Below are 27866 nucleotides of genomic sequence, written 5' to 3'. Positions count from 1 at the left end.
GGGAAGCATTTGACACAGCAGGCTGACACACATGAGGATACCAAGGAAAGGTAATAGAGAAATGTAGAGAGTAGCCGTCAAAGGCAGAAGTATTTCACGATGTCTTCACAACGGGTAATGGAGCACCAGCTACCAAAGTCAAAAAGAGGACAGATGGTGAGCAGGGCGCCACAAAATAAGAATGTCTGAGAAGAAGGCTTTACAGGAACACAGCCTAGAGAGGAATCGCCAGTCAAGAGAGGTTGAGACACACAAGGACACCAAAGAGAGGTGTACAACAAACACTGTGAGTACAAGTAATATCAAATATTTTTCAATTTATTTTATTACTTGTCATCAACAGGTAACATAGCTACTATTAAATATATTTACATATTGTATGTAAACAGAACAGGCACACAGTATGTGGAAATGAAACAGCGAGCCTGGTTTTCTGACCCATGACCAATTCCCAAATTGTAATAAATAACAAATTCTACACTATGTTACATTTTTATATATTAGAAACAATCTTCTGCATTTTGCATAAATATTTGATTGCAACGTGATGGAAGCTCACAGTCTGTACATGTGAAAAAACAACTGACTAATAAGGACACAACTACCTCCTAGTTGGCCTCCACCAGTGAATCGTTAAAATAACTGAGACAAATGATCTATAAAAGAGCTCCAGTTAAGGGGTCATCTGAATGGCGCTGTGAAAATGGAGAATAAAGAGGATTCTGAATAAGTTAGAAATCAGACAACATGCTGTGAAAAGGTATTTTCCCCATTCTTGATATCCTCCGTTTCTGAGTATTCACAGTAAACGGCTTCAGATCTTTAGACAAAATGTAATATTAGAGAAAGAGAAGCAGAGTAAATATACAACTCCATTTGCAAACTGGAACAACCCCACTGATGAAGATAACAGTCCAGGCTTCAGGGCCCCAGAAATAAAGGTCTGCCATTGTAGGGGGGTTTGTATGATTTAAGGGGAAGACACATATAGACCCGTGAGAGCCACATTGCCAAAATGCCTTTCAAGACATGAACATACTGCACAATATTTTATTTGAAAGCCTGCATGTGTGGAGGACAAAAGGAAACTTAATGTGGGGAATTGAAAACAAAATCAGAGGAAAGGGTGGGACATATCTGGAATAATGACAGTCTGTTCAACTGAAAAGGAAATGAGCCCACGTGACTCTCTAAAGGCAGCTACTTGTTAATGTTCTCTAATAATTAACTGAAATATATTATATATTTCAAGGAGTGTGTGCTGCCAGCAGAATACAAGAGTGATCTAGAAAAACATGAACGTTAGGGGTGATGGACAACATCTCCTTTAAATATTCCCAGCTATGAAGACTGTATTTTCTAACTTTGTGATTTTAAATTAAACCTTTCTAGGATGATGTTTATTTCAGTGCCTTTTACACCTTTTAAATTGCACAAAAAACTAATTAGTGTAATATCTGTATTAAGTATTTAATTCATATTTAAAAATACTGCATATTTTCAACATACTCCTCATAAGTCAGCCAGCAGGAATTCCAAGCACATAAGGAAATGGTTTATCTAAATTTTTCATTAAAAAGAAAAATTTACATCTGAACCACTTAAAGCAGATTTTAGAGTTTTGAGGGAGTTGGAAATTTTCAAATATTTTCTTATCTCTGACATGTGGGATGAAGCCCAGTGAGCCCATTTAAAGACTGGCACTGAGCCCAGAAAAACTGCGCTGCGGTTTGAAGTCCCAAATCTGAGGACTTTCTGTGGTGCCTTGAGGGCTCACTCTTCTCTATTAATGACGTGGATATCTGGGTCAAATTAAAGTAAGAATTTCTTTCCATTTTCTTCTAAACCACAACAGTTTTACTCTTCTCTTAATACAAAATGAACACTTAGTGCAGTTTCTTTGCATTTGTTCTTGGAAAGCTGTCAACAGATTTTATTAGAAGTGCTAAGATCTCAGGCTGCACTGTGGCACAGCAGACGGCCCTCCTGCCTCACAGATCCACTTTCTTCAGTTCAGTCTGCATGTTCTCCCGGGGTCTACATGGATGTTCTCCCACCTCCCAGAGATGTGTCTGCTATTCATCAATTTGAAATGGAGGCCACTGGCCCTGTGATGTTTTACTGATTCTTGTCCTGTGCCCAGTAGAACTGAGATGAAAGGATTAAGACAGTCAGAGAACATTATATTTACTCCAATTGTTAAATTAAGAAAAATATTACCATTTAATGTGATTTTCTCTGTTTTGTTTGTCCTTGAAGCTAAACACTAAATGGCCACAGAGTGCATTATGTGAAGGAAATTTCAAATACATTGAAAGGAAGACAAAAGGTTGATGTTGAAACCAGAACTACCTACCTAAAAACATCTCCATCTTGAGAATATGAAGACCTCATGACAAGAGGCCTCCTACCGGACACTAAAGGCGTCACACAGACGTTACTCAGGAATCTAAAAGTCTCTGTGTATCGCGGTTGATTTTGCTCCCTGTGAGCAGCACCACATAAAGAACGGCCGACACAACACTTTTACATTCCCTTTGTAGGTTGTAAGGTATATTTATTTTTACGCAGTTGACATCTTAACTTCATGTTTTCCCCCATGACCCTGTGTTCGGGTTCAGCGGTTTGGAAAATGGATGGATGATTACTTTCTTTCTGCTATAATTCATAAGACTGCACAATTTTGTACATATTTAAACTAACTTATTGTTTTAGACTCCATTAAAGACTGCAATTTTCCTTTGACATGTTCATTGCAATAATAAAATACTCAAAGCTGATACCTACAAGTTGGGCACACTTGTTTCTACATAGAATTTGGTAATTTTTCAGTTGTATTTTGTGTCATGAATGTTGTAAAATGTCCGTGCTGCAGTATAAAGCAGTGTGTTTGTACCAAACAATGGAAGTTGATCTTTTTTGTATTGTTAAACTCTGAAACACCAGAGGAGGCGCAATGTGTTGTCACGTCAGGGTCCACCAACTGAATCTTTATTTCGTAAGGTTGTCGCCGTCTTATTTCATTCCTGCGGGTGAAGCACCAACATGATTAGCATGTAATAAGATATATAAGGCCCGAGTTGTGCGTACATTTGAAACAGCAAACAACACAAAAATACAAAGCATACTGTAATTATAGCTAGGATACACAGATACATAGCCATATATCGATGCATATAATAAAAAAACAAACTCACGGTAAAGGGAAGCAGTCCATAGGAGAAGTTCCTTCGTATACCTCATGATTTTACTTTCGTTTTCACTTCGCAACACATTTGAGAAATGTAGTTTCGAGTCAGACAGATTCACTATATGCGTATGGTATTGAAATTATTAGCAGATTTATCGGTTATAAAACTTAGGAATAATATAATTCTGTTTCTTTTTTTGGAAAGGAATTATTTCAGTGTAAATAAAGTTGAATTTAAACTTAACCGAACATTTTATAAATCAATCCAAAACACCATTAAGTTTTACATTACCCAAAAAAGATGAGAAAATGTTTCTGGATGCTTCTGTTAAACTTAGTCACGTAGCTATATAAATAAACTATATTATTATTTTTATAATTATTATTTGTCAGTTCTCGATACATACAACAGACCACATAAGAAGGTTGGAGAGGAAGACAGGAAGAGGCGTGGCCACAACAACCATGATGACTGTGTCTCCTGTGAGGTCGGACCAATCAGACCTCAGAATTTCTGCAATAAGCCATTCTCTAGCTATAGCTAAGTTTCCATCCAGTTTTTTGCGACGTTTTGTTATCGACAAACAGAATATACGTAAAAAAAAATGTGCGAAATTTGCTGTCTCCAGCCTGTTTCCATCCAACTGGCTTTTTATCGATAAAATGGTGTGCGTGATGACATCATCCCCCCCAAAACGAACTGTCGCATAAGTTTTGTTGTATCACGAAAAAAACCTGCCTTTGAGCCGTTTCCATACATAATTTTGTGTTATGTTGCAAATTATCTACCTTTTGTTTTCCACGTTACACCCCCTCCACTAAACAAAGAAACAAAGAAATGGAGAGATTATTCAGACAGTTTTTTGAAATTTGCCAGCTTACTGTTATTTCAGTTTCACAAATAATTGGAATTGTACATAATATCCGAAGACGACAGCAGAATGAAGCAGTTGCTTGTCTGATAGCCCTAGAGCTCGAAGAAAGTACCCCAGTGCAACAAAACCCACGGGAATGGGAGACATGACGGAATAAGACCTTCTGGGAGGAGGTGGTGGAGAGACACTTCACAGAAAATCTCTGGCTGCAACATTTTAGAATGACACGGCCGACGTTTGAGATGTTGTGTGGATTCATCAATCCTGATGTTGCGCCCATCACAAGTTGCCACTGACCACCGGTTCCAACCCAAAAGCGGATTGCCATCGCCCTTTACAAGCTGGCAACCTGCGCCGAGTATAGAGTAGTTGGAGAAACTTTCGGGGTTAGTAAAACTACCATCCATCGATGTGTATATGCTGTGTGCACCGCTATTAAAGAAAAATTAATGCGGCGTTATATCAGACTTCCGACTGTAGCGGAGGCCAATGAAATTGCATACCGCAATTCCTTGGTGCATCTTGTGCCACAGATTTACGGTGCGCTGGATGGCACGCATGTGCCTATTCTTCCCCCGACGGAAGGCTACCGCGATTACATTAATCGCAAAGGGTGGCCATCTATTGTTCTCCAGGCCCTTGTTGATGACAGGTGCATGATACGAGACATTTGCGTTGGCACTCCTGGAAGTGCCCATGATGCAGCTGTGTTTGCAGCATCAGATCAGTACAGGTGAGCCTACCTTTCAACATCCCTTCTCAGTGCGATAACAACTGAATTAGTACTGTAACCTGCTTCCCTTAAGGTTTTTAATTAAAACTGAAATTTGAATTAATACAAAATAACGACGTTTAATCAAAAAAAAAAACTAAAGTTAATATTAATAAGAGAATTTCTCTGCCAGGTAACGCTGTTTCAGCACCTTCCATTTGCTGCGAAGAATATGCCACGGCTTCGTGTAGCCATTTTTCTTTCCAGATCCTTAAATGTTGTAGCATTCCTTTGTTGTTTTCCATCAAAAATAGTGGTGATGTAGTTTTCCTTAATTAAATTGAGGAAATAACGAGTCTCTTCATCAGACCATGCGAACCGCTCCGCCATTCTCGTTTTGATTGCACGTGATGAAAATGTGACACATTTATTTGCGTTAAAGCCCTTTTTTCCGACAAAAAGTGTTTCCAATGTAGTTTTTGCGACATCTGAAGTATCGATATGGAATTTATGCGCTAAAGTTAAACGGAAAAATATTATGTCGACATGTACAACATTTTATCGATAATTAGCATTTCCATAAGCTATATCGGTAAAAAAATTTGAAGCGCTAAATATTTTTTCGCAGAAACTCCTTGGATGGAAACCTGGTTATCCATATTACTAACCGAGAATGCTAAACCGGATGATGGACGCAGGCACATCCATGAATGGGCCGTAGCAGCAAAAAGACGTACTGCGCAGGCGCAAAAAGAGTCCGCGAGAGTCGGCTGAGGAGCCGAGAAAGGCGGACAAAAGAGGGCGAGAGAGGCGGATGAGGAGAAAGGCAGACAAAAGAGGGCGAGAGAGGCGGATGAGGGTCCGCGAGAGGCGCAGGCGCAAAAAGAGTCGGAGAAAGGCGGACAAAAGAGGGTGACAAAGGCGGATGAGGGGCCGCGAGAGGCGGACAAGACCACAGAAAACAGGAGTGAGCACATACAAAAAGGAGTCACAGAAATGAGGCGCAACAAGCACCTAAAAAAGGAAAAGGCACATAAAAAAGTAGTCAAACGCGGGCAAAGCACGAAACACATTGCACACGAAACTAAACACACCAAAAAAAAAGAACAGACGAGCGCACAACAGCAAGGCACGACCACACACCCCCCCCCCCCCCCCCCCCCCACCACCCTACAGGCACGGGACGGGACGGGACACACACCAAGAGGGGGATTCAACAAGCCCATGGAAGACAAAAAAAAAAGAACACAAAACCGCCCCACAGACCCTACAAGCAAGGGACGGGACACACACAAAGAGGGGGATTCAAACAAGACACAGGAACACAAAAAGAAAGAAAACGCTCGCGCAACAACAATCCCCCCCACACATCCATAAGAAGTGACACCCAAAGCCACATATTCTAAAGTGAACGTCGACACCTTCACACTAGGCAGCATAGGTGTCAGCATAGGTGGATGTCCTTTCAATAAAGCACTATTAACCGTTCAACTGCAGAAAAGGATACATATTAACAGTGAGTGCGATCCTCCTTATTACTTATCCATATTTCGCATGCTAAGAAAGAAACAAGTCATGAATACACGGTCACGGGTACAAAACGATTCGGAAAGGATAACGGGAACAAACACACGAACACGAAAGAAACAAGAAAATAGACGGCGGCGCATAAAGCGCGCTTAAAAATGTCTCGGATCAAAAAACGCAAAGCACAAGTGACACCGTTACAGAGACGTGCCCAAATGGACAGACACAATGAACGTTGACGCATTCAGCGCGCGTGTCAAAGTGCTGCATCGAAAGAAGCACGATTTCAAACCGAAAGAGCTCACGTATCAGACATACAAAAAAGGGAGCGAAGAGACAGAATAAATGAACGGAGACGTGAACAACGCGCAAATAAACTGACAGAAAAAAAAAAAGCAAGACGCGAAAAGCACCAAGCTCAAATGACCGACATACAAAAACGGACAAGGCTCGATACAAACAATGCACGGCGTAGACTGAAACGGACTTTGCGCAAAGCGGAGGCGAATAAAAAAAAAAGAAAAAAATAGCGCGTCACAAATAATGGACATGCAACAAAAAGGCAATCAAACGCAAAAAGCGAAACATGCCCGTCGCGGACATCAACGCCACACACCTGTTAAACGCTTACGCAAAATGGCTGAAAACGCCTTCAATAAGGAATCCACTATTGAGGAAAATTCATTGGGATTAATGAATGTCATTTGCAATCATTGTCATTCACTTAACTTCACAGAAGAAACAACTGGCAATACAAGTAATGAATTTACACGTTGTTGTCAAAAAGGTCAGAGTAGACTGCCTCCTTTACATTCATATCCTGAATATCTAAAGAAGCTTCTAACTAACGATGTGCCTGAAAGTAAAAACTTTATGAACTGCATTAGATCCTACAATAGTTCATTTGCTTTTGCATCTACTGGAGTACATATCAGGCCACCAAAAGGCAATGGCCCATACTGCTTTCGCATATGTGGACAAATATTGCATCGCATTGGAACAGTGCACCCTGAAACAAATCAACAACGCAAATATGCACAAATCTACATCCTAGATCCAGATGAGGCAATCTATCAACGCATGAACCTTCCTGAAAACAAACAATGCACAGAGCTTATAATGAGAAACGTCACTCATGTCATAAACAATCACCCATTAGCTAAGTCTATAAAAATGCTACATGAAGTTGAAAAGGAGGCAAATACAAAAGCAAATGCAGAAGGTATAGCGGCAACTACATTTGCTTTGGTCTTGATAAAGGACAAAGAACAAGATCCAAGACGATACAATCTGCCCGTCGTTAATGAAGTGGCAATTGTCTTTCAAAGTAAACATGGTGAGCCTCCATTTCACAGAGATATTGTTCTACATTTACGTCCTGATGAAAACAACACACCTACATTCCAACGCATAGACATTTGCTTTCCGCTTCTTGATACTTTATTTGATATTTCTATGCGCATCATCCAAAGCTGCACACTATTCTATATCTAATTCATACATCTCACTCTTTGTCATGTCCCAACGCCAGGGGTTGGCGAGCGAAGCAAGCAGGGGGCAGAGCCCCCTAGTAGACATAGAATTACTAGATGCCTCATGACCAGCAGCATCGTACGCCAATGTCGCCACCATATTGCGAGTGGCACTGCTGTGGAGTGAAGTAATGGATAAAGATGCCTCACGCATGTGCTGCTTGGGATTGTACAAACCGCTGTACGCTCCAAACCAGATCACAGGGATTACATTTCATAGGTAAAGATGAACAATTGTTTTGGTTATATTTGGCCATTAAAAAATCCCGTTTTATAATCTTAACTTTAGCTACACCAGGCTAAACTAGCAAATCTATTCATTTATGTGCTCAAGTGAGCCTCCAAACAACATTTTGGCTAAATGTTTTTAGTCACTAACTATGTAGATAGTCGTTAGCTGTTAACATTTCTCAAACTTTGAAAGTTTCCCAAAGAAATCCACCTCAGGAAGCAGTGGGAGGTAGCCCACTGAGTTTTTGAGAAAGCTATCCTGTGATGTGTGCCGTGCTAGTTTGGTAACAGATGCTGTACCGGCATCACATGATCAAAGCTACCACTCGCTCACACTAAAAAAACAAAGGAGCGTGGAATGGAATGTAAAATCTATTGCTAGCTTCTGTATGAAAATCTGCATGTTGTCTGAGTAGCTAGGTATTATTCTAACAGATAAAATAAGCGAGCTTACATAGAGTAGGGCCCCAATGTGGAATGCAGCTCTTGGCTACTCCCCGGCTTGTCTCAGCAGTGTCTGGTTATCGTCCAATTAAGATGCCAAAAGTATGACAAGTTTTCTGATAAGCTTAATTAAAAATATAAGAAAAGATTAGAATTTCTTCTTTTCGTTGTAATCAACAAATTGTGTAAGAATGTTCTGTGACCTTTGGAATGAAACTGAGCTTATGTTTTCTCTAACAAGCTTCTTTGAAGAGTTCTGTTATAAAATACGACTTACCCCCCCATGATGGGGCTTTTTGCACTTCAGAGTCAGTGAGAGAAAAAGCTGACAGGCCCTGTAAAGGCAAAGACCCTCTGCTCATCAAGAAGTGTAAAGAATAAAAGAACTCTGCTTATTTGAATTGGTGTTTTGCCTGCTGTTGTCTCGACACTTCGTCCACAGGAGGTTTGATGATTCCTTCTGAGGATACAGTCAAGGAGGTTGTGGGATATTGATGTAATCAGTCAGGAGGTAGAGGTCGCTGTGGGGAAAGGGGTGGAAGGTAAAGGAGAGAGAGGAAAGGAGGAAGTGTGAATAAAGTTAAGGAAGAACTGACTACATTGCATGCTCCATTTATTTCAACAATAAATACAACATATTGGCGACGAGGATGTCAACTTTTGGACTCTCGCCTCCTCCTGTGTTTCTCGAAACTCCGGGTGAGCCTGCAATACCGTTTAATTCTTGGCTAAGGATGTTTGAGAACTATGTGCTAGCTCTTACTGACACTCCGCTATCGGATAAACGTAAACGTGCACTATTGATTCATTGCCTAGGGACTGAAGCTCAGCGTATTTTCTACACTCTTGCTATTGCTGATGATACATTCGCTGCTGCCCTTGCTGCACTAAAAGCCTTTTTCATTCCAAAAGTGAACGTTGTGGCTGAAAGAAGTAAATTTCGCCAACGGGCGCAGAAGCCTGGTGAATCTACTTTGCAATATGTTGCCGCACTGCGCGAGCTCATTGCTAATTGTGATTTCGGCGTGCTAACGGATGACATGCTTAGAGATCAAATCATAGAGAAAACAAATATGCCTCGCATTCGAGAACGATTATTGCTAGAGACGGACCTTACATTACAAAAAGCGATTGCTATTGCTGGGCAAATTGAATGTGCAGTGACTGAAGCTAAGGCTATGGTTACTAATACTGAATCGTCTGTTAATGCGGTACAAAAAAATTCACAAGGTACGGGACGGGCGAGGCAGGAACCTGCTTTTAATGCGCGTGCATCTGAAAAACAAACAGCAGCAGCAGCTCAGGCTTCAATTGTGGTGCAACAGAAAACATGTTATCGCTGTGGATCTCGAATGCACCTGGCTAATAACCCCAATTGTCCAGCAAAAGCAGTAAGATGCAGACATTGCGGTAAATTTGGTCATTTTGCTAAAGTATGTCGTGGTGCCACATCCACTTGTGCTGTGCAAGAAGTTACTGTGCCTGACCTTACTGTTCTTAGCATTGATGACACTACAGTTGCACAACGGAGGAAGGGTCTCTGGTGCACAGTGTCCCTTCAAGCTGCCTCCACTCAACCAGTTCAAGCAAACTTACTTGTGGACACTGGCTCAGCAGTTTCAATTCTACCAGAAGTATTCTATCGTCAACATTTTAGTAATGTACCACTTGTTCAGTCAAAAGTGCAACTAAAGACTTATATGCAGAAACCAATTCCAGTACTGGGATGTATTACTCTTTTCATTACAAGGGATACAAACCATACACAAGCTACATTTTACGTTGTGCCACTGGGAGCAGCTTTGTTAGGCATGGACCTTTTTATGGCACTTAACTTAGAAATTAGAAATGGACAAATTGCATCCAAGAAAATGCCCAATGACCCCGTATACAACATGACAGTTATGAATATTAAGAATGCTCATACATTAGGTGTGACTGATAGATTTATTCATAAGGTTAAACTACGACATGAGGTAATACCTGTTCAACAGAAACTTCGTCGTCTACCATTTTCTGTCCGTGAGGCTGTCTCGAAAGAACTAAAGAGACTTGAACAGGAAGACATTATAGAGAAAACTGATTCATCTCCTTGGGTGTCACCATTAGTAGTAATTAAAAAAAAATCAGGTGCAATACGACTATGTGTAGACCTTCGTGAGCCAAACAAAGCTGTGGTGATAGATAGCCACCCTTTACCACACATTGAAGAAGTGTTCACACAGCTTCGAGGAGCTAAAATGTTCTCCACCATTGATCTTCGAAATGCTTACCATCAGGTACCTTTACATGAGGATAGCAGAGATATTACTGCATTTATAACACATGATGGACTTTTTCGTTTTAAAAGAGTACCTTATGGTCTGGCATCAGCTCCAAGTGCATTTCAGAGAATGATGTCCTTGATACTAGCAGGGCAGGATGGGGTGCAGTGTTACTTAGATGACATTATAGTATATGGGGACTCACCATCTGTTCATGAACACAGGTTACAAGCAGTACTTCATTGTCTTCATGACAGTGGGCTGCAGCTTAATATGGAGAAATGTCAATTCAGAAAAACTGAACTGACATTTTTAGGCCATAGAATTTCTTCTGCTGGCCTTCAGCCCAATGTTGAACACATAAGAGCAGTAACTGAAGCTCCACCACCTCATGATGTATCTTCTTTACGCTCATTTCTTGGACTGACTGCTTGGTATTCTAAGTTCATTCCAAATTATGCCACTGTGGTAGAACCCCTTCGTGAACTGCTTAGGAATTCTGGAGGATTTTCTTGGACAAATATGGCACAAGAAAGCTATGATTGTATTAAGAACCTTATTGCTACCAGTCCAGTGCTTGCAATTTTTGACCCTTCATTGCCTGCAATTGTAACTACAGATGCTTCGGATTATGGTATTGGTGCTGTCCTTACACAGCATCATGGTGGATTTGAGAAAACCGTTGCCTTTGCATGTCGTACATTGTCAGAATGTGAAAGACAGTACTCTACTATTGAAAAAGAGGCTCTTGCTTGCGTGTGGGCCACAGAGAAATGGCGTACCTACTTGTGGGGACGTCATTTTACCTTACGCACTGATCACTGTCCATTAACCACACTACTTACTAGCAAGGGGCTTGGACGAGCAGGCATGAGAATTGCAAGGTGGTCAGCGCGACTTATGTCATTCAACTACAGTATTGAGTATAAACCTGGTCATGAAAATATCACTGCTGACTGTTTATCACGCTTGCCACTGTCTGAGACAGTATCAGAACAAGACCCTGACTTGGAATTGGTTGCACTGGTGTCTGTTGACTTTGCTGCAGTGACTGCAGAGCAGTTTCAAAGTGCTTGTGCCTCGTGCCCTATTCTACAAAAGGTCAAGACTTATATTAGTAAAGGATGGCCTTGTACTTCAAAAGGTCTTGAATCTGATGTTATTCCATATTTTAGAATTCAGTCAGAGTTGGCGGTAAAAAATGAACTTATTATTCGTGGCACTCATAGGGTCATTGTCCCATTAGAATTACAGTCTAAGATGATTCAGCTGGCACATTCTACCCATCAAGGGATTGTACGAACGAAACAGAGACTCAGGGATTTATATTGGTGGCCTGGCATGGACTCCCAAGTGGAAGATGCTATCAAGTTATGTACAACTTGCATACAACACGATAAAACCGCTAAAACAACTACAGCTCCATTACAACCAGTGCCTATCCCAAATTCAGCTTGGAACAAACTTGCCATTGATATTGTGGGGCCATTCCAAACTGCACCATATGGCTATCGCTATGCCATTACACTTATTGACTACTTCAGTAAGTGGCCAGAGGTTGCTTTTGCTTCTGCTGTGACTTCGCAAACCATTATACATTTTTTGTGCACTATTTTCAGTAGGGAAGGAAATCCACTGGAAATTGTTACTGACAATGGATCTCAGTTTACGTCTTCTGATTTTGAAGCATTTCTTAGCGATAGGGACATCATACACACTCGCAGTTCTGTTTACTATCCACAAGCAAATGGTGAGATAGAGCGTTTTAACAGGGTATTAAAGGACTGTTTGCAAACAGCAAATATTGAAGGAAAGCCTTGGAAGTCATTTGTTACTGAATTTTTACAGATATATCGTGCTACTGTACATGCAGTAACACAAAAGTCACCTGCTGAGCTCTTACATGGTCGCCCAATGATAACTAAATTAAACATTAGAGACCTGCTTCCAACTTCGACTTTGAAGCAACATATTACTGTGGCGCAGCATGTACAACGGAAACAAGAACAAATGAAAAAATATACAGATATACGTCGCAGAGCAAAATCACCTTCTTTCACTTGTGGGAGTTTTGTGCGTATTAGGAAGCCGGGCATAGTTCAAAAGGATCACTTCAAATTCAGTTGCCCTTATCAGATAATTGCTCAGAAAGGCCCTGCCACATACCTGTTGTCAGATGGCAAGATCTGGAATGCAGTTCATCTCGCCCCAGCTACAGGTGTACAATCCAGTCGGACTTCAGACACACAACCAGAGGATTCATACGTTCCAACCCGTCCAATTCAGTCGGCTGCTATTTCTACTGGTACACCTGGGCAGTCTTTTTCAAATATACGGAGAGGTAGAGTGCGACAGGCTCCGGTGTGGACAAAGGACTATGTCAGATAAAGATTTACAGTATTTGGAAGCTACACGTGTTACCTTAACAGTTATAAAGGAATGGGATAGTTTAATTAGTTGGTTAGTATAATTGTGAAAATTAGAGATTACAGTTTTCTCTTATTATAATGTTTTAATATTATTAATGATTGTTTTTTTTTTCTTCAAAAGGGGGTATATGTGGGATATTGATGTAATCAGTCAGGAGGTAGAGGTCGCTGTGGGGAAAGGGGTGGAAGGTAAAGGAGAGAGAGGAAAGGAGGAAGTGTGAATAAAGTTAAGGAAGAACTGACTACATTGCATGGTCCATTTATTTCAACAATAAATACAACAGAGGTCAAAGTAGCTGAGCGTGTTATCTAACAGTCGACATTAGGGCAAGCTGTCAGTGTATCTTTGATCAATCAGTTTGATCGGGCTGAGATTGGTTCAGATGATGTGTTTTTCTCAAGGAGCACATTGAGGAAACACAGTTTGAAATTGACAATCATCATTTTATGCTCATGCCTTTAGTTCTGTCTGTCTTCACCAAACTAATACTGCACCATATTGCCAGACTGAATACTCTCAAATTACAGAGTGGCAACACACAAAAAAAGCTATGGAAGACAGTTCTGTTTCGTGCATTTTAGATCCTGTCCTGTACAGTATATATTTAAGTAACCACATTATGTGTGTGTGAGAGAGAGAGAGAAATTGAGAGAGGAATGAGTGAAATGTTTTCAGAAATTATTAAGCCAATTTGTATACAATACATTTTTTATTTTTGTCATTGAGTGTATCATTTCACTGTTAAAAGAAAGACAAACAAAGATAACTGGCAGTAACAGTGCAAAATTCACAATTGGTATGCCAGTTTGAAAAGATAAGTTTTGAGGGTAGTTTTAAAATGTGTTATTGAATCGAGCTGATGTATATGAGAGGGAAGAGAACTCCAGAGTTGAGGAGCACTATGAGAGACGCTCGAGTTCCCATAGAACTGAGTTTGATGTGCGGTACAGAAAGTCGAGCTGCAGATGAGGATCTGAGTGAGCGAGAGGAGTGTAAGTCTGGAGGAGATCAGTGAGGTTGTGGAGAGCTTTAAATGTTAAGAGCAGTATTTAGTATTGTATTCTGTAGTTAACAGGGAGCCAGTGAAGTTAAGAGAGAATAGGTGGAATATGTTCAGTGGATTTAGAACAGCAGGTTATTACCCTGGCAGCAGAATTTTGAAGAAGTTGTAAGTGATGGTAATGTTTTTGTGGGATGCTAGATAGAATAGCATTACAGTAATCTATACGTGAGGTGACTCGGGCATTAACCAATACTTCAGTACTGTGTTGCATAAGAACAGGACGAAGTCTAGAAATATTTTGGAGATGGAAGAAGGCAGACCGAGAAATGTTACTTATATGGGAGGAATTATTTAATAATAATAATTATAATAATTATCTATACTAATTAATAAAAGGCAAAGCCCTCACTGACTCACTGACTGACTGACTGACTCACTCACTCATCACTAATTCTCCAACTTCCCGTGTAGGTGGAAGGCTGAAATTTGGCAGGCTCATTCCTTACAGCTTACTTACAAAAGTTAGGCAGGTTTCATTTCGAAATTCTATGCGTAATGGTCATAACTGGAACCTGTTTTTTGTCCATATACTCTAATGGAGGAGGCGGAGTCACGTATCGCGTCATCACGTATTACGCCTCCTATGTAATCACGTGAAGTGAAAACAAGATAGAGATTTACAGCACGAGTCAAACGCGGGAACGAAGGTAAATGACATTAATTGTTGAGTGTCTTTTAATACTGTGTAATTGTTGAGTGTCTTTTAATACTGTGTAAGCATACATATTAACAGATGTGCAATTAAACATGTGCATTTACGGGGTGATTTCTCAGGCTTAAAGCTCGAAGTGATCACTCGAGTGAAGGCAGCTTCACAAAAAAACAGATCCTTAACAAACTGTTAGTGGTATATTTTACCTCAATTTTAAAAGGTTTTCTTTTCTTCTTAATAAAAATTTAAAAGCAGAACTTCGCCGGTGCGAACCGCGGGGATTTCAGCGACTGACACATACAGACATATTCATGAGTGCAGGTACTTCAGAAACAGAGCACCGTGTAAACCTAAAGTTTAAATTAAGTTCATAGACATACAAAAGGTTGCCATTGATTTCAGGCAAGATTGCTTTTCTCCTGTACAACTATACGTTGCATTCTCAAGAGTGTGCTTGCACGGCTTGGTCATATTACAACCGGAGTGCTGAACTGACAAACTGGTATACAAACAGAACAATCGTAAAAACAGGATTAAATAAAAAGGCTGCTTCTGTTGGCGAAGCAACGAAAAAGGAAGACCTTATATGACGTTTGTTTATAAAACAGCGGAGAGGTTGTGTGAAGTCAGCTACACAAAAAAACAGATCCTTAACAAATTGTTAGTGGTATATTTTACCTCAATTTAAAAAGGTTTTCTTTTCTTCTTAATAAAAATTTAAAAGCAGTACTTCGCCGGTGCCAAGCGCGGTGATTTCAGCGACTGACACATACAGATATATTCATGAGTGCAGGTACTATGGAAACAGAGCACCGTGTAAACCTAAAGTTTAAATTAAGTTCATAGACCTACAAAAGGTTGCCATTGATTTCAGGCAAGATTGCTTTTCTCCTGTACAACTATACGTTGCATTCTTAACAGTAAGCTTGCACGGCTTGGTCATATTCCAACCGGAGTGCTGAACTGACAATAGATAGATAGATAGATAGATAGATAGATAGATAGATAGATAGATAGATAGATAGATAGATAGATAGATAGATAGATAGATAGATAGATAGATAGATAGATAGATAGATAGATAGATAGATAGATAGATAGATAGATAGATCACATATTAATCAGATTACTAGGACAGCATTTTTTCACTTAAGAAATATAGCAAAAGTTAGACCTCTTATAACATTGCAAGATGCTGAAAAATTAGCGAAGAAGTAGTGTGTTAAAGAGGTTATGTAAACATATATATATACACATAAACATATATAAATATATATACATATCTACATATACACATATCTACATATACGCATATCTACATATACATATATATATATACATATATATATACATATACACATCCACATATATATATACACATATCAACATATATATACACATACATATACACACATACATACACACACACATACATATATACATATACACATACATACATACACATACATACATACATACACACATTTATCTATACATATAAAGGAGAGTTGAGATCCGAGAGACTGTGTTTGTGTGTTTGTGGAGGGATGGAGAGTTAAGGCGGGTGTTGGAGTCACATGATCATCTCCCCTCCCATTCACCTCATTTCATTCACTTCATTTCGCTCCAAGCTGAGCTCCGCAGCTGGCACGGTCTTGCTGTTCTTGATTTGCTTTTCACATGGCCAACTATACGTTGCATGCTCAAGAGTAAGCTCAGCGCACAACTTGGTCATATTACAACCGGAGGGGCGAACTGACAACATGGTATACAAAGAGATCCTTAACAAATAATTATTGGTATAATTTCCCTCAGTTTATTATTTAAAATTTTAAAGCAGTACTTCGCCGCTGCGAAGCGTGGGTATTTTGCTAGTTATTTAATAATTGTCATTATTAGTGTATAAATGGATATGTGCCAAAATCTGTTGTATGTAAATGATACTGTTTTAAACTTTATTGTTTTTTACATTTACCTGTATTAGTTTAAATAGCACTTTTGCCACTCACAATATGGCAGACGTGCTGACGTATCGTGTGGACTGGTAACACAGTGAATGTGGCGTCTATCTATATATGTCTATGTTCTCTAGTAGATCGATGGCCTCTCACTAATTTGTATGGTACGTGAGAATCATTTTTACTCAGCCGTGCACTTAGATCGCATTTTCTAGCAATATGACCCTCGTATTAAATTACAAAAATGTAGTATCATATAAGTCAAGTTCATTAAGAGCTCTTATTTAATCAAAACATTGTAGCTCACACGAACCAAAAATAACAGGTAGTACATCTTTGATTATAAAGCTCTTTAAAACACGACACAGTTTACTCCCCACCCGTACAAATCATTTTATTCAGCGAATCAGACCTGATAAATTGGCTTAACATACACCATGAGGACCAACAGCATTCCAATACAACATGGCGTATATCACATACATCAACATAACGATAACATACAGCTTATAAGTGAGACGAAATGCAATCTGAGAAAATAAAGAAAACAAGCAAATTACAGTAAAGCACAGGCATATACAATATAGTATAATATATATAAAATATATAATATATGAGATTTAACGTGCTACAAGAGATTTAAACTAATATGAATAAAGCATTTTTACTGCCAACTACAATAAGAAAATAAAAAGACATAAATTGTGAATTATCCTTTAGGGTAAAAAAATGATTTAGGTAACATATAGAAGTGCTGATCCTGATAGACTAGGTCTGTTTTCCCAAATGGAATTCCTGAAATAAGAAAATTCCACAATTTCTGGGTTTGAAACGTTTTTCTGCTTAATTCCTTGCCTCAGTATCACGTAACTTCTTGACTGATGACTGTGCACTCAGCTTTTCTGCTGTCCTAACAATATTTTGTATTCCCTCCTTCATATGGCCACAGGCTGAGCTGAACTGCACAGTACTAGAAGATATAAGGAGACTTTTGATAGCAGATCTGTGAAACTGAGAGCAGCTACCACTTTGGAGGGCTTTCACATGAAATTTCTTATCTCTCCCATAATACACGACTACAACTGCTGCTCAAAATATGAAATACCTGAGACGCGTCTGCTATAAAAGCTGGAGCTTCCCCTGATATTAGTGCTACTTGATAAGGTGCAACAACCATCTGACATTTTTATGGCATGTGTTTGATTTGTATTCCACTTCACAGCTTGCTATTAGTGCTACCTGCATAGCTTCTGGCTGCCTATGACAACATGATAGAGATAGAGGGTTTAGAAAATGGATGGATGCAGAGAGTCAATCTAAAGAATTAGTGTGTTATAAATTAGAATAGTAGATCAATCTGGACGAGAACAGGCTATTCAGCCCAACAAAGCTCGCCAGTCCTATTCACTTAATTCTTCTAAAATAACATCAAGTGGAGTTTTGAAGGTCCCTAAACTCTTACTGTCTAACACACTACTTGGTCACTTATTCCAAGTGTCTATGGTTCTCTAGGTAAACAAAAAATTCTTATTGTTTGTGTGAAATTTACCATTTAACAAGTTTCCAACGGTGTCCCATGTTCTTGATGAACTCCTTTTATAGTCACAGTCTTGATCCACTGGACTAATTCCCTTCATAATTTTAAAGACTTCAGTCATGTTGCCTTTTAATCATCTTTTGCTCAAATTTAAAGGCTCAGCTCTTTTAATCTTTCCACATAACTCATCCTCTGGAATCAGCCTAGTCACTCTGCTCTGGACTTTTTCTGGCGCTGCTATGTCCTTTTTATAGCCTGGAGACCAAAACTGCCCACAGGACTCCAGATGAGGCCTCACCAGTGTGTTATAAAGCTTCAGCAGAACTTCCTTGGACTTGAAACTCCACACATCGAGGCGCTATATAACCTGACATACTGTTAGCCTCGTTAATGACTTCTGAACACTGTCCGGCAGTTGATCGTGATAAGTCCACTAAAATTTGTAAATCCTTCTCATAGGCTGTACTTTCAATTTTTTTAGACCTTTTTATGCATTCATATATAACATTTTTACTTCCTACATATAATTCTTTACATTAAATTTCATCTGCCACAAATCTACCTAAGCCTGTGTGCTGTCCAAGTCCATCTGTAATTGACTCAATGGATTCGAGATTATCTGCCAATTCACCTAGCTTGGTGTCATCGTAAACTTATCCAGCTATTTACTTATATTCTTATTCAAATTATTTATATATGTTAAATACAGGAATTTGCCGGTGAAGATACGTTAGTAAAGGTGTAAGACACAAGTTTATTAGAGTCGCCTTCAAAGACCAGACAGAAGGTGAAAAAGGCGCCTTGAAAATAATGAGAGTTTCAGAAGCAGGAAAGTGATCATTGGTGAACTGATGTTCACATACAGTACAAAAGAATACAGAGGACAGGCACTGAAGGAACACGTAGAACAAGAGCTAGCAAATATTTTATTACTTATTCTATTAGCTGTCTGTCACAGGGACCATTGCTGTTAACTATAAAATTTGTTTTCACTCAGGCTTCATTTGCACTCCCATGCTCTTTATTTTCAGCTCACTCTCTTTACATTTTCACCTCTCTAATCAGACCTTCCAGTGCTTTTACAGGTTTTCACCAGTTTTTCTAGGGTTGGGGATCACTTTTATCTTGATATCTCTAATAAGATTCTCCTTTTATATGTCAATGTGCAAAGTGCAACCCGTGGTGCCTGCCACTTTAAGATTCATGTATGTTAACGTTTTTATTTTATTCTTTTTGGCAGATACTGTAGCCGTCAAAGTTGGTATAATATCTCTATCAAAAACACACAGTGAGGAAATCACCCAAAGCTGAAAGGAAATCTCATGAACAGAAAGGAAGATGTGGGTTGTGCTGCTTAAACTTTGTGTGCCTATTTTTATCTATAATTACTGCATTAGAATGACTGATTTGATGTAACAGTGTGAGGCTTTTTGATTTTTAATGTGTTAACACTGAAATTTAAAATTTCTGAAAGTGTTTCGTAATATTAGAACATTAGAACACTCTAGACGAGAACAGGTCATTCAGCCCAACAAAGCTCACCAGTCTTATTCACTTATTTCTTCCAAAAAAACATCAAGTCGAGTTTGGAATGTCCCCAACGTCTTACTGTCTACCAAACTACTTGGTAGCTTATTCCAAGTGTCTATCGTTCTTTGTGTAAAGAAAAACTTCCTAATGTTTGTGCTAAATTTACCCTTAATAAGTTTCCAACTGTGTCCCCGTGTTCTTGATGAATTCTTTTTAAAATAACAGTCTCGATCCACTGTACTAATTCCCTTCAGAATTTTAAACACTTCAGCCAGGTCTCCTCTTAATCATCTTTTGCTTAAACTATAAAGGCTCAGTTCTTTTAATCTTTCCTCATAATTCAACCCCTGTAGCCCTGGAATCATCCTAGTCGCTCTTCTCTGGACCTTTTCTAGTGCTGCTATGTCCTTTTTGTAGCCTGGAGACCAAAACTGTACACAGTACTCAAGATGAGGCCTCACCAGTGCATTATAAAGATTGAGCAGAACCTCCTTGGTCTTGTACTCCACATATCGCTCTATATAACCTAACACTCTGTTAGCCTTCTTTATGGCTTCTGAACACTGTCGGGAAGTCGATAGCTTAGAGTCCACTATGACTCCTAAATCCTTCTCATAAGGTGGACTCTCGATTTTCTGACTGCCCATTGTGTATTCAAACCTAACATTTTTATTTCCTATGTGTCATTCTTTACATTTACTGGCATTAAATTTCATCTGCCATAAATCTGCCCAAGCCTGTATGCTATCCAAGTCCTTATGCAATGATATAACGGATTCCACATTATCTGCTAATCCACCTATCTTGGTATCATCTGCAAACGTAACCAGCTTGTTACTTATATTCCTATCTAAATCATTTACAGTATATATATTAAAAATAGCAGCGGCCCTAGTACTGACCCCTGTGGAACACCACTCTTAACATTGGCCAGTTCTGATGAGGCTCCTCGCACCATCGCCCTCTGCTTCCTGTGTCTGAGCCAATTCTGCACCCATCTAAAAACCACCCTGAACTCCCAATTCTTTTAATTTGATGCCCAACCTCTCATGTGGCACTTTATCAAATGCTTTCTGAAAGTCCAGATAAATAATATCATAAGCTCCACTTTGATCATATCCTTTTGTTGCCTCCTCATAGAATTCCAGCATGTTAGTAAAACACGACCTCCCTCTTCAGAACCCATGGTGACTGTCCTGTCCTTGCCAGGTGTTGCTCAATCTTATCCTTAATAATTGCTTCCATTAATTTTCCTGTGATGCATGTTAAGCTTACTGGCCTATAGTTGCTTGGATCTGCCCGGTCACCCTTTTTACAGTATATAATGAAATGATATTTGCAATTTTCCCATCCTTCAGAATCTCTCCAGTGTGCAGTGACTTCCTAAAAATATGTGTCAAGGGTTTATATCTGTACTTGCTAGCATCCTTAAGAACTCGAGGGTAAATATTATCTGGTCCTGGTGATTTGTTTGATTTCAGCTTATTTAATCTGAGCAGCTCTTCTCCCTCTACAATTTCCAAATCCCTCAGTACCTCCTTACTAGTCCCTGTTACCTCTGGGAGGTTATCCACTTGCTCACTTGTAAATACCTCAGAAAAATGTAAGTTTAGGGCATCCGCTATTTCACTGTCTGTATCTTTTAATTCCCCTTTATTATTTCTGATGCACTTGACCTCCTCCTTGACTGTTCTTTTACTACTAAAATACTGAAAGAATCTCTTAGGGTTGTCTTTCGCCTTATCTGCTATATTCCTCTCCAACTGTCTTTTAGCCTCCCTGATATCCTTCTTAATGGTTGCCCTCATGTTCTCATACGCTCTACGATTCACTTTGCAGTCATTAGCCTTATATGCCTTATAAAGCAGTTTTTTCCTTTGCAACTTCTTTTTTAAATCTTTATTAATCCACCATGGGTTTTTGTTTAATTTCTTATTAATTACAAATTTAGGTCTGTATCTGTCCTGCATTAAATGTAAAACATTTTTAAACCTGTTCCACACTGCTCCTCGACTGTCTCCACACTTAAAAGCTTATCCCAGTGTATCCTACTTAGACTTTGTCGCATCTGCTCAAAATTAGCCATACCAAAGTTCAACTTAACAATTTTAGTCTTTGCATCTGCACTCTTACAAAATACCGAGAATTGTATTATATTATGGTCACTTGACCCTAGTGGTTCAATCACCTTTACACCCCCAATTCTATCCTGATTATTACAAAATACTAAATCCAGACAGGCTTCACCCCTTGTTGGTGCTTTAACATGCTGTGTTAGAAAACAGTCACTGATTACTTCTAAAAACTCCTGCTCTTGTGCTCCTCCATCTGCAAGGTTATCCCAGTTAATATTTGGATAATTAAAGCTCCCATGACTGTAATATCTCCCTGTAAACTTGCCTTTTTGATATTACTAAAAAGATGTGTGTTGAAATTATTGGGTGGTCTATAACACACTCCTAAAATAAGACCTCTTTCCCTAATATTTTCCAGGCGAAGCCACATGTCCTCACTAAGATGGGGCTCATCATCCAATTGAAGAGGACTTACATTTAAATCCTGTTTGGCAAAAACAGCAAGCCCACCTCCTTTTCTGTTCTGTCTATCCTTCCTAAAAAATGTGTATCCCTCTATGTTACACTCATCCCCATCTTTGTTATTTAGCCAGTTTTCCGTTATTGCTATAATATCATAATTATGCTCTGCTACATACAACTCCAACTCACTTACCTTATTTTTGTTCAAGAGAATCAAATGAATGAGACAGTCAGTCAGTCAGTCATTCATTTCCCAACCCACTATATCCTAACACAGGGTCACGGGGGTCTGCTGGAGCCAATCGTAGCCAGTAAAGGGCGCAAGGCAGGAACAAATACCCGGGAAGGGCGCCAGTCCAGTGCAGGGCACACACACACACACACTAGGGACAATTTAGGACCACCAATGCACCTAACCTGCGTGTCTTTGGACTGTGGGAGGAAACCCATGCAGACACGGGGAGAACATGCAAACTCCACGCAGGGAGGATCCGGGAAGCGAAACCAAGTCTCCTTACTGTGAGGCAGCAGCGCTACCACTGCACCACCATGCCGTCCCAAATGAATGAGACATAATGTCAAAATGCTGTAGACGTGGGGATGGAGAGGCCATTGGCAGGTCCATCAGGCAGATAAGAACTATAGAAGATGTCACTCTGACTCAGATATCCTTCAGTTTAAATGAACATAACGGCACTGGCATTTTCTTTAAGGTAGCATAATATAAATGTGGTCAGGCCAGCTGTTTCTCTTCTTTCATCTGTGTATTTTTTGTCCAGTTGTACACATGTAATCTGTTTTAAGGTCTGTTCCTCACTGTCATCAACAGTCTGATCAGAATGTGGCTGTACTGTAAGTTAATAAAGAGACCCTCACTGTGTCAGGATGGAGGCCTATGCACTTTGCAGCATGGTGAGGCTTACATTCAGATCACTGGAAAAGTCTTTTAGTCCTAGCCTGAGCCCAGGCGTAAGAGTTAGTTGTGGGTCTGCTGAGCAGGGCAGAGGCCAAGGGAATGGGGGATTGCAGCTTAATTTATTATTAATATAATATACTGAAAAAGCTTTTGGTGTTTGATATATCTTTGTTTTGATGCTAGACTTGGTATTTGAAATCAGCAATTTGGTTGTGTTATTTTAGTTATTTAATACATTTATTAGTTTTGTTTTTAGTTAAATGTTCAGTGCTTTTATCTCAGACACTATTAAACTGCTTGATGATCCTGTTCTGTGGTGTTGTCATTTGTATTCTTTATTATGTAGACATTTCCAGTCTTATATTCCAAATTCTTACCACACTTTTAGGTACTCAAGTTCAGCACTTCCTCCCGACCAGGCAATTAGAGTAAAAGAGCAGGCCTGGACAAAGAGGCCTGTAGATACCAATGAAATCTCAAGGCCGTCAAGATATTCTGGAGTGAAACGTCCTGCCCAGTGTCAGAAAGCTCTGTTTCAGTCGCAGCTCATGGAGCCTCCAACAGGATAAGGAGCCGAAACACACAGCTAAAAGCTCCCAAGAATGGCTAAGAATAAAACATTGGACTATTCTGAAGTGGCCTTCTGTGAGCCCTGATTTGAATCCTAAGGAACATCTACATCTAAAGATCTACAGTCTGGAGAAGATCTCTTTAAACCTGGCCCAGCTGGAGCGGTTTGCTCAGGATGAGTGGGATACACGACATGTGAAATCTCAAGGAGAGCTCCAGGAATCACCTGTGTTCAGTGATTACAAACTCTAAAAGTTATGCAACAAAACATGAGGTTAAGGGTCCTATCATTTTTGTCCATGCCATTTTCATTTGTGTTGTTAACATGAAATATTCTATTGAATCCAAATTCTAAGGCCAAGTCTGATTTTTGTTGAATATGGAATAAATAATGAAGGGTGCCAATGACTTTTGTCAATTTCAAGTTTCTTCTTGTTACAAGGAGAGGTACCAACAAATTTGTCCATGTCTGTATCTTGTTGGCACACGTGAGTCATTTTAATGCCAGCTGAACATCATATGAATACCACAGCATAACTAAGCAGCACTGCAGGCCATGTGCATCAGTTCAGCATCAAAGTTTATTTAACCCTGGTGATTTCTCTTATTTTAAGTCCACAGCAGGTACATTATTATGATGTATAACGACGACACTACAGTCACAAAGTCAGGCTCAGTTCAAGGATTTAGACTTTTTAAAGGAACCCATGCTGCTCAATAACCTTGGCATACCCAGTGCTGCCTGGAATATCAAGTCTTCCATACTTTCTGCACAGACATCCATTACTGAAGATGGTGTGAGCAGCAGAGCAGCAGCAGGTTTTACACAGCTGTGAAATGTGCCACAGAAAACAACTGACATCTTCTCATTCATTTAATTCCTGCAGTATACTTGTGCTTCCCTGTCTATGCAGTATCACAGTTTTCTTTGTGTATCTTTTTGCCTACAAGCCAACTGCATTCTTATTCACACCACTTAGCTTTGATGTTTTCTTGTACAATTTGGTGCTACTTTAGCTTCCAGGTGTGGTGACAAAGAGATTCCTCCTTTTAAATGCATTTCTTAGAACTACAAAAAGCAAGAAGACCCCTTCAGACTGACATTTGCTTTAATTGTCTTACTGGACACACAGAGAGGCTTTAGGCAGCATGGGCTTCACACGCCTTTCAAAAAATGAAGGTGTGCCCTCTCTGGGTTAACGCATATCACGCAGGCATCTTTGCATTTGTGCTTCAGTTTTAAAGTCAATTTCAATAAAGCAGTTTATAAATAGCTTTGTATTTTCTCAGTCATTTGGTCTCATGCAGGGCCTTTCCTCCTTTTTGGTATCCGGTCTGAGATGGGAAAAGCAAAATGTATAAATATTCACATTCTTATGTGAAGACAAGTTAGTGAAGGGTTACAAGTTCATTTTAATTTAAGATATGTACAGTATTATGCCTTGTGATCTATCTATCTATCTATCTATCTATCTATCTATCTATCTATCTATCTATCTATCTATCTATCTATCTATCTATCTATCTATCTATCTATCTATCTATCTATCTATCTTATCCTGCCTACTATACTAAAATTCCTATCTATCTGTCTGTCTGTCTGTCTGATCCTGCCTACTATACTAAAATTCATATCTATCTACCTATGTGAACCTCAGGATGTTAAAGCCCACATTCATGACACTGACTGCCTGACTTGCTAGAAAGAAGATCGAAGAGATGCTGCGCAGCTGTAGCAACAAGTGGAGTGTGACTGCTGCAGAGAAGCTGAGGAGACCATGAAGACATGGACACACATCAGTTTTCAAGGCATTGTGCGTAGCTACAGCCAGTGTAGGAATTTGCTAAAGTGCACCAGGATTAAGTGATTGCTTGTATTTAGTCAAACAGTAAATATGCCCGTATGTTGAATCTCAATCGGCCTCTCCCATCTCCATGCCTGTTACTTAGTGCACCATCAAGCATGGCAGGTTATATTTTTTTTAAGACAAAAATATTTAATGAGATGAAATGTCTGAATATTAAATTTACTCATTTATTAAACTTGTCTGTTAAAGCTGCGGGTTTCCTGCCTTGCGCCCTGTGTTGGCTGGGATTGGCTCCAGCAGACCCCATGACACTGTAGTTAGGATATAGCGGGTTGGATAATGGATGGATGGATGTCTGTTAAACCCTTTGTATATTTCATTGTCATTGGATAGGTACCTCAGAAAAGAACATTTTTGATACACACTAGCAGCATATGATCTATCTATCTATCTATCTATACCAAAATGTATATCTATCTGTCATATAGATTGATTTTTTATCTAAGAGCAGCCAAACCAGGGGGTAGTGATAAACTGGTTTCAAGAACAATAGCTCCAAAATTTTACCAGTAAGTTCTGTCAGTTCAAAGACTGAACCACAATAGATAGATAGATAGATAGATAGATAGATAGATAGATAGATAGATAGATAGATAGATAGATAGATAGATAGATAGATAGATAGATAGATAGATAGATAGATAGATAGATAGATAGATCTTTATTTGTCTTGTGGGGGATATTTAGCTCAAGAAATATAACAATCAGCCCCCTCTCAAATATACACATGCATTACTAAAAACAAGAAAATGTCCGACTTGGCTAATGATAAAAAAGCTGTCCCAATCAAGCATTATAAGGTGGTGTAGAAGTATGAAGTAGCCCCAGTAGCTTTTCTTGACACGTCTAGGTTGAATTATTTGCTGCCTACAAGTTCTCAGTGCTTGTGTGTCAGACAGAGGACGTGCAGCATTACTCATAATGGCAGTCAGTATTGGCTTCATCATCTCTTCCACCGCTACCTCCAATTAGTGCAAAGGGCATCTAATAACAGAACGTGCTTTATCAATCTGCTGGTTGCCTTGGTGGCCCCTCTTGAAGTGATATTATCAGGCCAGCACACCACACTGGCTGTCACACATTTGTAGAACATGTGCAGGAAGTCATTACCCACATTAAAAGAATGCAAATAAAAACCTTTCTTCTGTAGTTCCTGTGTGCTACTTGACCAGGCCAGCCTGTCACTGATGTGGACCCCAAAGTGACTTTGGAGGGTGGATAAACATAAATATCAATTTGGACAAAACACCATTAAATAGATAACATTCTGCTTGGAATAGTTGAGGATATACCTGAATTCTTTTTCTTTTTGTTCTTTTTCATTGTAACACAATGTGATCATTTTTGTGATGTTGTTAATACACTGAATTCATGTTGCTGGTTATTTGTAATCTCTTCGGAAGTTTTTATTTTTTGCAAACCTTATATCTACCTATATCCTTCTGCTGTGAAACATTCTGACCTGTCATTGTTTACACGTCTTAAACAACTATTATCATCCACTGATAATTTCTGTATTATCTATATCCATCCATCCATTTTCCAACCAGCTGAATCCGAACACAGGGTCACGGGGGTCTGCTGGAGCCAATCCCAGCCAACACAGGGCACAAGACAGGGAACCAATCCCGGGCAGGGTGCCAACCCACCGCAGGACACACACAAACACACCAAGCACACACTAGGGCCAATTTAGAATCGCCAATGCATCTAACCTGCATGTCTTTGGACTGTGGGAGGAAACCCACGCAGACACGGGGAGAACATGCAAACTCCATGCAGGGAGGACCTGGGAAGCGAACCCGGGTCTCCTTACTGCGAGGCACCAGCGCTACCACTGTGCCACCGTGCCGCCCATTATCTATATCTATTATTTATTTATTATATTATATATTTATTGACTATATTTATGTATCTAGTTGCATAATACCATACATTGCATCAATCTTCATATTGCTTACTATACACGTCAACATTGCTGCTACTTCTTTGTCTTGTCTTTGCACAATGTCTTGTCTTGTTTGTGTTTT

General features: G+C 39.5%; 2 protein-coding genes across 18 annotated transcripts in view; one reads left to right on the top strand and one right to left on the bottom strand.

Moving 5' to 3' along the window:
- LOC114644021 (class II histocompatibility antigen, M beta 1 chain-like) overlaps positions 1–3480 on the bottom strand; it is a 61132-nt gene extending 57652 nt beyond the window's left edge. For 3 of the 8 annotated variants that reach the window (XM_051934581.1, XM_051934590.1, XM_051934587.1), the window contains exon 1: positions 3198–3258. In XM_051934581.1, the coding sequence (XP_051790541.1) occupies positions 3198–3243 (46 nt within the window). In that variant the 5' untranslated portion in view covers positions 3244–3258. Of the gene's footprint in view, positions 1–3197 lie in introns of all 8 variants that reach the window. The other 5 variants (XM_051934579.1, XM_051934578.1, XM_051934573.1 and 2 more) reach the window with 3 other exon arrangements.
- The window catches only part of LOC114662269 (killer cell lectin-like receptor subfamily B member 1B allele B), a 192844-nt gene that overhangs the window by 74327 nt on the left and 90651 nt on the right, over positions 1–27866 (top strand). Inside the window, exon 4 of one of the 10 annotated variants that reach the window (XR_007936408.1) lies at positions 1750–2563. The exons of the other annotated variants lie outside the window; for them this stretch is intronic. The gene's annotated coding sequence lies outside the window, so the exon portion shown is untranslated. Of the gene's footprint in view, positions 1–1749; positions 2564–27866 lie in introns of those variants that run through there. 10 annotated transcript variants of the gene reach the window in all.

The sequence above is a fragment of the Erpetoichthys calabaricus genome, chromosome 12 (assembly GCF_900747795.2).
Source record: "Erpetoichthys calabaricus chromosome 12, fErpCal1.3, whole genome shotgun sequence".
Taxonomy (NCBI): Eukaryota; Metazoa; Chordata; class Cladistia; order Polypteriformes; family Polypteridae; genus Erpetoichthys; species Erpetoichthys calabaricus.
The sequence above is the reverse complement of the archived record's forward strand: the minus strand, read 5'-3'. Positions and strand labels throughout refer to the sequence as shown.